The sequence below is a fragment of the Syngnathus acus genome, chromosome 21 (assembly GCF_901709675.1).
Source record: "Syngnathus acus chromosome 21, fSynAcu1.2, whole genome shotgun sequence".
Classification (NCBI taxonomy): Eukaryota; Metazoa; Chordata; class Actinopteri; order Syngnathiformes; family Syngnathidae; genus Syngnathus; species Syngnathus acus.
Window position 1 is genome coordinate 5,980,672 of NC_051105.1, and position 14,630 is coordinate 5,995,301.

At 42.3% G+C, this 14,630-nt stretch overlaps 1 protein-coding gene across 1 annotated transcript; it reads left to right on the plus strand.

The window, feature by feature from the left end:
* Nucleotides 1-1,359: 1,359 nt before the first annotated feature.
* On the plus strand, nucleotides 1,360-6,332 carry tent5c (terminal nucleotidyltransferase 5C). Its single transcript, XM_037240167.1, has 2 exons — nucleotides 1,360-1,539; nucleotides 2,774-6,332. The coding sequence occupies exon 2, from the start codon at nucleotides 2,793-2,795 to the stop codon at nucleotides 3,936-3,938; it is 1,146 nt and encodes a 381-aa protein (XP_037096062.1). The 5' UTR covers nucleotides 1,360-1,539; nucleotides 2,774-2,792; the 3' UTR covers nucleotides 3,939-6,332.
* Nucleotides 6,333-14,630: the final 8,298 nt, after the last annotated feature.

The window sequence follows — 14,630 nt, forward strand, 5'->3', positions numbered from 1 at the left end:
TTTCGCTGACTCACAAGTGATGTAGAAGCCCCTCTTTGGTACCACACACACACATGCACACACGCACACACACGCACACACACGCACACACACACACACACACACACACACACACACACACACACACTCATTGCTAGTTTCATGTTACCGTTACGAAGAGGAGGATGTTCTTTCAGTGTGACTCTTATTGACGTACTCATTACACAACAACATATTTTGTAGTTACTTGCATATCTTCTCCACACCAAGCCACGATGATAACATGAATGATGGCTGTCAGAACATTCATTTTCACAGCAAAGAAGTGGCCAAATATTTTCAGTCACAACCACTAACTCAAGTACACTTTTTTTTCAATCTTGTTCAGCCTGTTATCAATTTATCATATGATTACCAGGTGGATATTTAAAAAAGAAATGAATAAAATTAACAAAACCCTGATCCTGTCTTGAAAGCCTTATTTCTACATCCAGCCCTTGTTGAAAACCTTTCTCCTGGTTTGAATCTTTAATTTGCAATCCTAATCCCGAAATCCTAATGAGACCAGTTTCAAACCGTAACACTGATATGAAAGCCTGACCCACCCTGGAATCCTAAATTGAAAGCCTAACCCTGTTTTGAAATCTTAATTTGAAACACTCATCCTAATTTTAAATTACAGTAATTTATAAAGTAAAATCTCTGACCCTGTTTTGAAATCATAATTTGAAACTTTTAAGCACAATTTGAAACTCTCACCAGTGATCAAATCTTGACTCTGTTTAAAACCTTAATATTACATCCTGACTCAAGTAGAATCTATATTCTTTTGATAAAGTTCTCAGGAAAGTTGGGATCGACCCCGCAATATTTGCACTGAGAGACGTACTATTTAACCAGTGGACCAACGTACCGCACTAATGAAACTGAATTGTGCAAACCAAATTCTTGAAGCTTCTGTGCAAATTCAACGGATAATTTTTGGGGAATATCTCCTCGCTATTCTCAATAAACGACTCTGTAATAATAATAATAATAATAATAATAAATTATATGAATTTGAGAAGACGCCAACTCGAGCGTAAATTTGGATCCTCTGCTCCGGTCACCTGGCAACACAAAACACAGATGGCCAATCAGCGGGCTCATACGGCGCATTGATACAAACGAACTGAGCGCTAAAGTCCCGTTTGAATAAATTATATAAATAAATTATTTAATACAATAACTTATTCTTGTTATTTTTTAATTAATTTGAACTCCTACGATAGAAAAATAACAAATGGAAGAATAAAAATGAAAGAGGACAACGTGGGACTCTGGGACTGCGGATGTTTATCTTCGCGCTGTCGTGCCACGGTTGTATAAATAAGCTCCACTGCCGACCGCTGGGAGGACGCTTATAAGAGCGAACTTTTTTGGTCTCGTCGCGTGTCTGTGTTCCAGTCTGCGTGGACTAATGCTGGCTTCTGCGTGTGTATGAAGGAAATGTAACATCTTGGGCCACTTTTTACACCTCAACACACACTCCGAATGACTCCGTGGAACTCGTTTGGAAACGTACGTATTTCGCCCATCTCTTGTCTTTACTTACATTAATTCGGGCTAAATTGCAACAAAACGACTCGGGATTATAAATGTATGTTTGGAGCGCGTAACCCGAATGTAACGTTTCATTCCGTGGTCTTGTGGACTGATGTTAAACAGCTGTGTCAATGTCCGGTGCCAAGTGTCGCCATATGGGCGACTTAACTTGCCAACTAACTCGTTCACAATCTAAATAACTAGCTAAGCCGAGACCCACCTGGTTGACTTAAATCGATTAAATGTTAAAACACTTTTTTTGAGCGGGTGACTAGTTTTTTACGATTTAAATTGTCATTTATTTTCACTGTCGCCCGGCCGGTTAATTTTGGATGCGGTTGTGCGCGTGCACGTGTGTTTTTAAGGAAGTCTCTGGAAAAGTGGCATAATGGAGCGAGCGCGTGAGCTGTTCTGGAAGCCTCACGCACTGTGTGTGATACTGTCCCACACGAGTGAAATCAAACATTGCCAAACCCACGCTTGAGATTAATTTAGACTCGCCCGAAAGCTTTCTTTTTTTTTTCCTTGTTGATTGACGTGCCAAGAAAATGGCTGCTGAGTGACACTCAGAGAATTTCATTAGGTACACCGTACATAATTGTAACTGGGTTCAGATATGCAGTGGTTCGTTCTAAAGAAGCACGACCAACATTTAAAGTTAAATTGAACATTTAATAGAGATGCAAATTTCTATAGAGTTTAATGGACAAAAGAATAATTAAAATATGCAGACAACATTTAGAGTTCGGGGTCTCTTATTTTGCCATTACATCTCAAACTTGTAGGCCTGTAGCCAACAAAAAAAAAGCCAACACATTTTTTACCATACAATCGGTCACTGCAGGCCAACCAAACTTAAAACAAACGTCGCAGTTATATGCTTCAATGTTGCTGAGATTTTTTTTATTTTTGGAAAAATAAAAACTAGGCTATCCATCCAACTTTTGTACCGCTTTGTCCCCACGGGGGTCGCGGGTGTGCTGGAGCCTATCCCAGCTGAATTCGGGCACTTGGTGGGGAACACCTTGAATTGGTTGCCAGCCAATGGAATGGCACACAGAGACGGACAACCATTCACACTCGATTGAGAGAGGGGAAAAAAAAAAAAAAAAAAAGTCCAAATGAAATGGAACAGTAATTCTACTGAAAAATCTCAAATTATTCTAAAGCTGCTATCAGGTGACTGTCATGTTTTCCCCTTCATCCTCAGCTAAAATAAAGGTGAGAACATGGCTGCCAAAGGGTCAACAAGTGCTGCTCTATCGTGGGAGCAAGTGAGTCGCCTGGATGAGGTCTTGAGCGAGGTGGTGCCGGTCCATGGCCGCGGCAACTTCCCCACGCTGGAGGTGAGTCTGAAGGACATCGTGGCTCGAGTGCGCTCCAGCCTGGCACTGAGCGGCGTCCGTGTGAAAGACGTGCGTCTGAACGGCTCCACGGCCAGCCACGTGCTAGTGCGCGACCTGGGCTGGAGCTACAAGGACCTGGACGTCATCTTCAGGGTGGACTTGCCGCACGAGTCGGAGTTCCGGCTCATCCGCGACGTGGTGCTGGGCACACTGCTGGACTTTCTGCCCGAGGGCGTCAACAAGGAGAAGATCACGCCAGCGACTCTGAAGGAGGCCTATGTGCAAAAGCTGGTCAAGGTCAACACAGAGCAAGACCGCTGGAGCCTCATCTCCTTGTCCAACAACAACGGCCGCAACGTCGAGCTCAAGTTTGTCGACCGCATTCGCCGCCAGTTCGAGTTCAGCGTCGACTCCTTCCAGATTGTCCTGGATTCGGTGTTGGCCTTCTACGCAGCCCGCGATGCCACCGTGTCCATGTCCCCCGAGCACCACCCAGGGGTGAGCGGTGAGAGTGTGTATGGCGACTTTGACGAGGCGCTGGGCCACCTGCGTGACAAGCTCATCGCCACCAAGCGGCCTGAGGAAATCCGTGGCGGCGGGCTGCTCAAGTACTGCAACCTTCTGGTGCGCGACTTTCGGCCCGCCAGCGAAGAAGAGTTCAAGGGCCTAGAGCGCTACATGTGCTCGCGCTTCTTCATCGACTTCCCCGACATCGGCGAGCAGCAGCGCAAGGTGGAGGCATACCTTCACAGCCACTTTGTGGGCGAGGAGTCCAGCAAGTACGATTACCTCATGATCCTGCGCCGTGTGGTCAACGAAAGCACCGTCTGCCTCATGGGCCACGAACGGCGCCAGACTCTGCACCTCATCTCACTCATGGCGTTCCGCGTGCTCGCCGAGCAGAACGCCATACCCGACGCCTCCTGCGTCACCTGCTACTACCAGCCGGCGCCGTACGTACGCGACCACAACTTCAGCAACTACTACGTGGCCAACCAGAACATTCCCACGTGGCTGCCGTGCAACTGACTGCCGGGCGGGCCCGGGCCGGGGGTTTGAGGAAGAGCTGCCAGGGAACTGAGACAACAGAAGGTCACCACATTTTCTGAACGAGGCCTTTTTTTTTTTTCTTTTTTTTTTTTTTTTTTTTTTTTTGGTTTTTGTTTTGTTCTCTTCCGATGAGTCTATGAGAAATTTTAAGTGTTCAAATTTTCTGTCTTAGTGGATGCCTACCACCCCTTAAAAGGTTACTTTAAAGGCAATTAAGGGCTGTTTGACAATGAAGCCTTACAATTTTTTTTCCTCTTCCTTTCTGGGATTACAAAAAGGTGGAAAATGTTTAAAAAAAAAATTGCTATCTAAGGGTAAGTGTAGTAAGTTGTTGCCCAAAAAAAGAAAAAAAAAGATTGGGTTATTGCTTCTGAGTCCATTTTCTTTTAATTTAACGTTGGACTTGCTCACGGTGTGCACTAAGGCAACAAAAACAAAGTGCCTGTAACGTAAAAGAAAAGCAATTTATTTTCCAATGTGTTCAGAAAGAGTTGATCTTAGTCAAGAAATAGTCATGTGTTCCCAAACGAAAGGACATGCTTGTGGGCGAGGCGAGCCACCTCCAGGCCAGCCTATCTTCGCCTTGAAGGAGAGCCATCGAAACGGCCAATCGTGCAAGCCCACAGGTGGATTTTTGTCTGTCATTCGTGTCACGGCCTTACGAGCCGGCTGTCGGACCCCAAGGCCAGTCCAGTCAGTCTTGTAGCTTGGCCTTCCTTAAAAGCAGACGCACGTGGCGATTCCATCACACTCACCCTGCAACCCGAGCCCCCTTCTATAATTATCCCCACACTGTCTCCATAGGGGTTGGGAGCAGCCGCCGCAGCCACCGTCACTGAACCCCCCCCCCCCATGTGTGGTCATAGGGTAAAGATACCATGTGTGCTTGATGACGTCACGTTATTATTCTTAGCTTTGTGAAGCAGCGTTGGCGACTGCAGTTTGTTGGCCTGTTGTGCAAGTTGCCCCCCAACCACCCACACACCCATTTTGAGCAGCCCCCAACACCAATGTCCCAAACGCGGGCCTCGGCCTTTTCCGAGAACCGCTTGCCTTTACGAGTGCGCTGCCGCCTCTGCACATGTTTGCACCAGATAACCGTCAGCAACCCTTATCTGGAGTTGAGGGTGACCCCCTATGCCCCCAGCTGGCTAGCATGCTCCTTGACTAGTGTTTTTAACACACCAGCAACATGCTGCCCACTGCCACTCGGGACCAAAAAGTGTGTTGTTTTTTGAGTTCGCTTTTAAATTTGAGTTGTTTGAATTAAATTATGCTGCGCACAGAAGAGGCGGCTTGTCTTTTCTGTTCGGAAATGAAGCTGTGCCAGTGCAGTCGCTGTTCAGAAAAATTCTGATGGGTGATTGGAGTTTATTTTTTATAGTTTTCTTTTTTTTCTTTTCATTTTTTGTCCCCTCCCAGCCATCCTTTCACTCCTGCACCCCCTGAAGGATCTCAGTCCCATTTAGCCTATGAAGAATGTGAATCAGCTAACAAGCGGTTGCTCGGGCATTTATCCCCTCCCCATTTGATACTTTTTTCTTTTTTTTTTTTTCGACTTTAATTTTTGGGGGTGAATCCATTTTGAGTGCCCTCAAGCTAACATAGGGGGCTCTGTCTTTTTGGAGGATAACACTTTCGTTAGGAGAGACTTGATGTTTGCTCCTGTTGCTCAGGCAGCCATCTTGGCTTTGTGAGAAAAGCCTTGTGGTTTTCACACTTGGTTTAGTTGGCGCTCACTGAGTGATGACGCCTTGTTATGCTTGCGTTTGCGGTCAGGTCTTTATGCTTCATTGCAAGCTTTTGGCAATTTAAATGCCAAGAAAACTTAGGGGAAGAAACTGTGGCCTGTAATTGTTTACGCTAGTTGCCTCTGATGACTGAAGGTGTCTACCTGTCAGTCGGCTGTCAGGGATAAATGAAAAAAAAAAAATCGTGAGGGTGAAGTGCCTTTTTGTTAAGTTTTTCAGAGCTCCTTTCTGCTGTAAACTTGTCAGTGTTAAATTTTGCCACTTCCGTTGTGCTTACTCTGTGCAGGTGGCGCCCACAAAAAGTTTCGTTTAGCTCGCTCGGCGGTGGTGGCGGATGGTCGGTGGTCTTATGCCATGAGAAATTTCTCAAGAGTTGTATTTTTTTCAGTGGAAGGTTTGTGTATGTGTGCGTGAATGAATGCTGGTGGACATAAATATGTCACACTTTATGTTTGGAAAGAGTTTTTTGTCACCGCGGTAACTGCGATGACAATTTGAAGGGTTTACCTCCCATTTGTCAGCACTTTGACCTCACTCGACCTTTTCCTTATTGGAAATGTTCACATGTAGCGGGAAATGTGCTTGAAAAGGAAATGATAAATAAAAGATATTGAAAGCAACATCTGCCCCTGTCTTTTTTTTTCCCCCCATGTAAAGTTATGTGCCAAGCCACACACACCACATTTCAAACACTTATTGTGTAGTATGTGCTACTGGTTTTACAAAACAAATAAAAAAAAAACTCCAGATTTGTATCTACACACACACGCACGCGCCAGTGTAAAATAAAATGCCTCTGTATAGTTTTTGCCACAGGTCAACGTGATTTTTGTTGTTTTTCAACAAAACATTTTTTGGGGGTGCTGAATCCAATCTAGTGTTAGTTTTTGCTAATCATGTTTCTGAGAGATAAAAATATTTTTTCCTTTTTTTTTTCCCCCCCCCCCCTTAAGTTTTTACAAGAGAGTATAAAGGGGAATAATAATTGCCTTAATGCATTTCCAAAGTTACTTTTCTGCGTGCTCACCAGCAAATCACAAACATGACTTTAAAGAGTACAAATAAATCCATGTACAATATATTGAAATGGAATGTCGGGCGCTGACAACAGTCAGTTGTGGGGCATTTGCAAAATGTTGAGTGCTCACTGTAGTTGAGAAGTCCTCATTTAAGCATTCCATGTTGGCAGATGTTCTCTTTGACATCTGTTTGAATAAACCAAGCACCTTGTTTATTCTGCTCATTTACATTTCGCTCTAACCAGAACATCAACTTGCTGACACCTGTTTTTCGTTTCCTGGGTTTCAGAAGTCCTGAAACTTTTGCAGGGCCTTCATGCTGGAGATTCAGGTTAAGTTTGCTCACACGCACATGAACATGCAAAAACAGACACATTGACACACACCAACCAAAAACGTCTTCACACATACAACATCAGTCAAATTGAGCTGATGCAGCTTGTGACTTCATACTAGATGCAAGAGCCTATCCTAGCTTAGCATGTTACAGGAATGATGACGTTGCCATTAGCTGGCCTCTGTGGTGAAGTGTGAGCAGCAGGGCGCTGTGCAGCGGGGTATTGGCACTAAAATGTTTTACAGCTGCTGAGTTCTCACAATGGCCATCAGGTAAACATAACACGCATGCACACGTATGTGCATACACACACAAACACAATCTGGTCATGTGACTTGGTAAGTGTGGAAAGTGTTAGTCAAAGTGGATTTAATATCAAATTAGCCTCAATACTCGTCCATTCAAATATGCATAGTCAGTCTTATTGATCATTTACCACTCTATTCATTTTTTTATTAATACCCACATGCATACTGTACATGTTTACATATGTTAATATGTATGTGTGTACATATATAAGTACATATACATGTTTAAATTAGCAAAGTCATTGATTAATCAATGACTTTATTTGAGGAGCATTTGTTTGCAGGTTAATCCCAGGGGCCTGAAGCAAGGGTTTGTACTAAACAACAAAAAATAGTGATAACGAATAAACATGCTCAACCTGGTAGCTATAAAGTTCACTTAATGAAATTTAGCTTTTAAAATCTAAGTAGTGCTCCATAAATAAAAGTTCTCATTCTTCATGTAAGTCAGGGGTGTCAAACTCGTTTTTTTCGCGGGCCGCATTGTAGTCATAGCTTCTTTCGGAGGGCCATTATGACTGTCAACCCAAATAAATGTATGAGCACGTCATATTATATACAGTAAAAGCTACAAAACAAACTGACAAAAAACTCGTTTTCAAATCAGATGAGTAAAAACTGGTCAAATATTTAAAAAAATATATATTATTAAAAGTGTTTGCAATTCTAGTAATGACACGAATTTGATGCACAATTTGTCTTCGCGGGACGCATAAAATGATGTGGTGGGCCGTATCTGGGCCCCCAGGCCTTGAGTTTGACACCGGTGTTTTAGATCATCAATAACCTTTTAAAACAGTTGTCATGCCATAAAATAATAGAAAATAATTTTTAAAAAAGCAAGCTATCAGTGAGAGAGAAACAGAAACAAGAAAGTTCGGCTGTTATCGTACGTACATTTTACATAACATTGCACTTCTGTAACAGATGTTTCCACTACTTTAATATCTTAACGTTGACCTGCTAGTAAAAAAAGAAAAAAAAAATGTATCAGGAGGTTTTTGCTCCCCCAGTTGGAGGCTTGTGGGTTCCTGCAGCGACTGTTAAAGACGCCAAAACAGCAGGATGTCTCATTTGGACAGACTACCACCATATGCATTTTGTGATCATATACAATGTTGATGTGAACGTTTGTTAGCTGAAGTAACATTAATGTAAATAAGCTAGCAAAGGAAGAACATGTGGTAGAGAGCAATGTTCCATTTCATGAGGGCATGCGTCCACTTATGGTTTCACATTTTTGCCACCTGCTGCTCCATACATAAACATGTGGTTAGCGGTGCGAGATTGCGGTTCATCATAGGCAACTTTTTTTTTTTTTTTTTTAGCTCCGTCAACATATTATATCTACAACAATAAGAATTCTTTGTCAATACCAATCATACAAAATAAAATAGGATTTTTTTTAATGCAAAATACTGAAGTGATAAATTCAATGCGGTTTGAAATCCTCGGGAACAAAAAACTAATGTTAGCACACTTGCTACTTTGCATTTCAACACTGTCCAAACAAAAGCAAATGCAAAAATAAACTTGGCAGCACTGTTATGCACACAAAACAGCACAAGATGCTCAAATGCTGACCCTGAAGTTGCCAGAAAAAGCACTTAATGTAAAAAATAAAATAAAATACTAGTAAGACTGTCATTGAGTTGAATTATCATACTTGTGAGGACTGCATGTACTATGTGCACTTTAAGTGAATATCAAAATTTCAGAATAAAAGCTTAGAAAGCTTTTCATCTTGGCATTTTAATCATGGGGAAAAAAATATGCAATGTGGAGCAGCTCGTGCAAAGTGTCCACCTCTCAGAAAGCACACAAGCTGCGCAAATAGAACTAATCGGCCTTAGCCCACCACCCACGCCCCCACCCCTTTGGCTTCCGGCAAGAGGCGGGGTCAGTACACAAGAGGACGTGACACAGATGACATTTGGCTGGAACAGAGACGTGCGCTATTTAGTGATGTGCATTCCAGTTCTTTTAAGTGAACTGAATCTTTGGAATCAGTTCACTCAAAAGATTCGTTCAACCGGAGCGAACAGCCGGAGCGACTCGCGATATGCCGACCGGGGTCATATGAGGGGAGTTTTCTTCATCTTTCCCAAAGCCGTGGAAGAACCGAGAGAAATGCTTTCGCTGGGTAGAAGCTTGTAAACGGCAGGGATTTACAGTACCTAATGTCACCAAAGACACATATATATGCATATATATATATCATTGACAATTATTCTCAAAGCATCCCCTGATCTTAAGCTCCCAAGAGAGCAAGGAAAAACTCAAAAAAACCCTACTTAAAGAAAGAAATAGTCGTATCATTTTATTTCATCGTATTTATATATTTATCATAAATGTATTATTTATTCATATAAAGGCCGGTCCGCGAAAATATTTCTGACACGTAACCGGTCCGTGGGGCAAAAAAGGTTGACCATTCGCTTGTGAGCTACTCGATAAAACCATATTTATTCCAAGCAGTGTGAGCGAGGCTTCATAGTATAGTGGTTAGTGCTCTGGGCTCTCACCCCAGCAACACGGGTTCGAATCTCAGTGGAGCCTAGACATTTTATTATAGAAAATTTGCAACACAGTTGCTCGTGTACTGCCCCATATAACCATACACCTCCCTAAAGCTTAGGGTTAGGTTTAGAGCTAGTGTTAGGGTTAGAGCTGGGGCTAGGGTTAGGGTTAGAGCTAGGGTAAGGGTTAGAGCTAGGGTTAGGGTTAGAGTTGGGATTGGGGTTAGAGTTAGAGCTAGGGTTAGGGTTAGGGTTAGGGTAAGGGTTAGAGCTAGAGCTAGAGCTAGGGTTAGGGTTAGGGTTAGGGTTAGGGTTAGGGTTAGAGCTAGGGTTAGAGTTAGAGCTAGGGTTAGGGTTAGACTAGGGTTAGGGTTAGAGCTAGAGCTAGGGTTAGGGTTAGGGTTAGAGCTAGGGTTAGGGTTAGAGCAAGGGTTAGGGTTAGGGTTAGACTAGGGTTAGGGTTAGAGCTAGGATTAGGGTTAGAGCTAGTGTTAGGGTTAGAGCTAGGGTTAGGGTTAGAGCTAGAGCTAGAGCTAGGGTTAGAGCTAGGGTTAGACCTGGAGCTAGGGTTAGGGTTACAGCTACGGTTAGGGTTAGAGCTAGGGTTAGAGCTAGGGTTAGGGTTAGAGCTAGGGTAAGGGTTATGGTTAGAGCTAGGGTTAGAGGTTAGGGTTAGAGCTAGGGTTAGAGGTTAGGGTTAGAGCTAGGGTTAGGGTTAGAGCTAGGGTTAGGGTTAGAGCTAGGGTTAGATTTGGAGCTAGGGTTAGGGTTACAGCTACGGTTAGGGTTAGAGCTAGGGTTAGGGTTAGGGTTAGAGCTGGAGCTAGGGTTAACCCTAGAGCTAACCCTAGCTCTAACCCTAACCCTAACCCTAGCTCTAACCCTAACCCTAGCTCTAACCCTAACCCTAGCTCTAACCCTAACCCTAGCTCTAACCCTAGCTCTCACCCTAACCCTAGCTCTCATTTCTCTCGGTTCTTCCACGGCTTTGGGAAAGATGAAGAAACTCCCCTCATATGACCCCGGTCGGCATATCGCGAGTCGCTCCGGCTGTTTGATCTGTGACGTCACTTGGACACTCCATTAGGTACACCGCCATTTTCACGTGTACCTAATAACAGGCCAGTTCATTAGGGAAAAATCATTGCCATTAGGTACACCGCCATTTTCAAGTGTACCTAATAACAGGCCACTTTATTAGGGAAATATCATGGTCAAAGGCCACAGGTGTCAAGCTCTAGTCCTCGGGGCCGCATTCCAACATGTTTTCCAAGATTCCCTCGTTAAGTGCACCTGCGTGAAAAGTTTTAGCTCCTGCAGAACGTGAAAATGACCAAAAGTTTTCACGCAGGTGCGCTTAACGAGGGAATCACACGGACACTCCATTAGGTACACCGCCATTTTCAAGTGTACCTAATAACAGGCCACTTTATTAGGGAAATATCATGGTCAAAGGTCACAAGTGTCAAGCTCTAGTCCTCGGGCCGCATTCCAACATGTTTTCCAAGATTCCCTCGTTAAGTGCACCTGCGTGAAAACTTTTAGCTCCTGCAGAACGTGAAAATGACCAAAAGTTTTCACGCAGGTGTGTTTAACGAGGGTAACTTGGAAAACATATTGGAACGCGGCCCCTCGAGGACTGGAGGTCGACACCCCTGGTTTGAGTGAAAAGTGCCACACCCGCCCTCACCCCCACTTTCTGATTGGCTGTTTGATCTGTGATGTCACTTGGACACTCCATTAGGTACACCGCCATTTTCAAGTGTACCTAATAACAGGCCAGTTCATTAGGGAAAAATCATTGCCAAAGCTTAACTGAAAGTGAAAAGTGCCACACCCGCCCTCACCCCCACTTTCTGATTGGCTGTTTGATCTGTGATGTCACTTGGACACTCCATTAGGTACACCGCCATTTTCAAGTGTACCTAATAACAGGCCAGTTCATTAGGGAAAAATCATTGCCAAAGCTTAACTGAAAGTGAAACGTGCCACACCCGCCCTCACCCCCACTTTCTGATTGGCTGTTTGATCTGCGATGTCACTTGGACACTCCATTAGGTACACCGCCATTTTCAAGTGTACCTAATAACAGGCCAGTTCATTAGGGAAAAATCATTGCCAAAGCTGAACTGAAAGTGAAAAGTGCCACACCCGCCCTCACCCCCACCTCCTGATTGGCTGGTTGATCTGTGACGTCACGCGGACACTCCATTAGGTACACCACCATTTTTAGGTGTACCTAATAACTTTATGCATTTTTTGTACGTGTCAAGAATGTGTATTTGACTACTTGCTCTTTATTTTGGGGGACACCAACATATTACACAACGTAAAACACATATACATATTGTCATATAAAGCAGTTAACCAAATGCCAAATTTTTGTTTTCATGCCCAAAAAAATAAAAACAAGGAATAAAACACCAGACAAGTTTTAACAGGTTTTTAATGTTTATTAAAATAATAATAATAATAAAAATAAATTTCAAACCAGCAATCTAATGTGAAATTGCAGTAGATATACATACACATATTGTCATATAAAGCAGTTAACCAAATGTCTGATTTTTATGTTTTAATTGGCGAATATAAAAACAAGGAATAAAACACCAGACAAGTTTTAACATAAATGTTTATTAAAAATAATAATATTAAAAGTAAATCTCAAACGAGCAATCCAATGTGAAATTGCAGTAGATATATTGGATAACAATATTTAGGCGTATATATGCATACGTTATTTAAAAACTACTATAAGTGTTATACCACTATACAATAGTGTTTACCAGCTCAGTGGACTAGAGGTAGCGTGTCCGCCCTGAGACTTGTCGGTTCGAACCCCGGCCGGGTCATACTGGAGACTATAAAAATGGTACCCATTTCTTCCCTGCTTGGCACTCAGTGTAAGGGGTTGAAATGGGGCTCCGCTGCCGCTCACGATCTGTAATTTATAAAATCAAAATTACCCAAAGAGAAGCATAATCTCCCCGTTTTTTGCATAACGGCGCATCCCTTCATGCAATAAAGCTCGGAGAAAACGTGCATAAAAGAAGTGGTGTTTCAGTGAGTGGTTCTTTCTTTCCTTGGCAAATCGTAAATCGACATTCTGACTTACATAGTTCACGCCAAAAAAGAGACGCAACACGTTCACTGACTGATCCGTTGATGCACAAGAAGGCATTTCACTCATTGACTGGTCCGCGAACGGGAAAGTCCGGATTCGTTCCCTCACTGATCCGTTCTTGCGAACGGGAAGTTACGTCATTTTCTTCTTCGTTTTGTTTTACGGCGAGGTGGCACCAGCTTCAATGGGCATTACCGACACCTACTGGTTGAAGTCATATGAACTGAAAAAAGAACGATTCACTTTAGGAAATTCGTTCACTCTCGCTCACTGAAAAGATTCGTTCTTTTGAACCCATCGTTCACTCACGAGCCAACACTAGCACCATTCCATGCCTTTATTCTCACAAACATTTTAAGGGACTAGTCATTGCCTATGAATTGCAGTCACCTACATGTGTCAATTGTTCATCACTGATTTTCCCTTCTCCTCATGCATTGAAAGATAATTCAAATGTTATCTTCTAATTTATTGATACGTTTGTGTAAAAGTACAAATCTAAATATGACATATAAATGAGGAAAAATTGGTTTGATGGACAAGAAATTCTTGAAAGAAAATTTTTACTTGTAAGTCAAGGTACCATTTATCTTTATGGACATCTATTCAGTCAGTCTGTTTTGGATTTATTTTTAATTAATATAATAATATATATTATTAATTAATGTATTGTATAGAAACACCATTAAAGAATATTATCTTGTCGATCGTTGAAGAATGTCTTTTGTTAGCTTTTGCTTTGCATACTTGCATGCTCATAGGTTTCGTGAAATTGCATATGCACCGTGAACCTTTATTTGCTGCACAAATAAAACACACCCAAGTGTGGTAAATTCCCAAGTGTAGTCATTCATTAACATTTCAGAATAATCAAATATTCTTAAAATAATTTTTAACAAAATTAACTCAACTAAGACAGTGTAGTCTTTTGCTTGGCATGACTGATTGAGTGTGATTATACTATTACGTCACTCTTAACCCTCAGGCGATCTCTCCAATATCGATCTGGAACAGGAAGATCTGGGCTGTATTTCTTGAGAATTACTCCTTGTGGCCAAATTCCAAGAAAATTCAGAAACTCGTGATGTTTACTTTGAATTTCCTTGTAAAGATAAGCTATTCATGAAGAATACCGAGCTGTTAAAAGAGTTCCCAAGGTTGGATTTATTCAAAGCAGGAAAGAGGACTTTTAAACAGCTTAGAAGTTCCCGAAGCAGAGGAGAATTTTTTTTATTTTTAACTAAAAAAAAAAAGCCTTACTGTATATAGCCTTTTTTTTTTTTTTTTAACTAAAAAAGCATTACTGCATGTACAGTACTATACATGGTTGTTTTTTTGGGTTCGGGTCAGGGGTTTGAGGTGAAGATTCAGGAGTCAAAGGTCAGGGTCAAGGGTGAAGTAGTTATTCATGTCAAGGGTCATACATGGTCAAAGTCTTACTGTTAATGGTCATTCTGTGTGTGTATGAGTGCGAGTGTGTGCGTCTATATGTGTGTGTGTGTGTACTGTACTTTTATTTTCAGAAAGGAATTTTGATCATGAACAAAAAGGATGAATGAACAAATAAACCTAAACTTATTCCATTTATACATTAATGTTGTCTTTACTTTGGG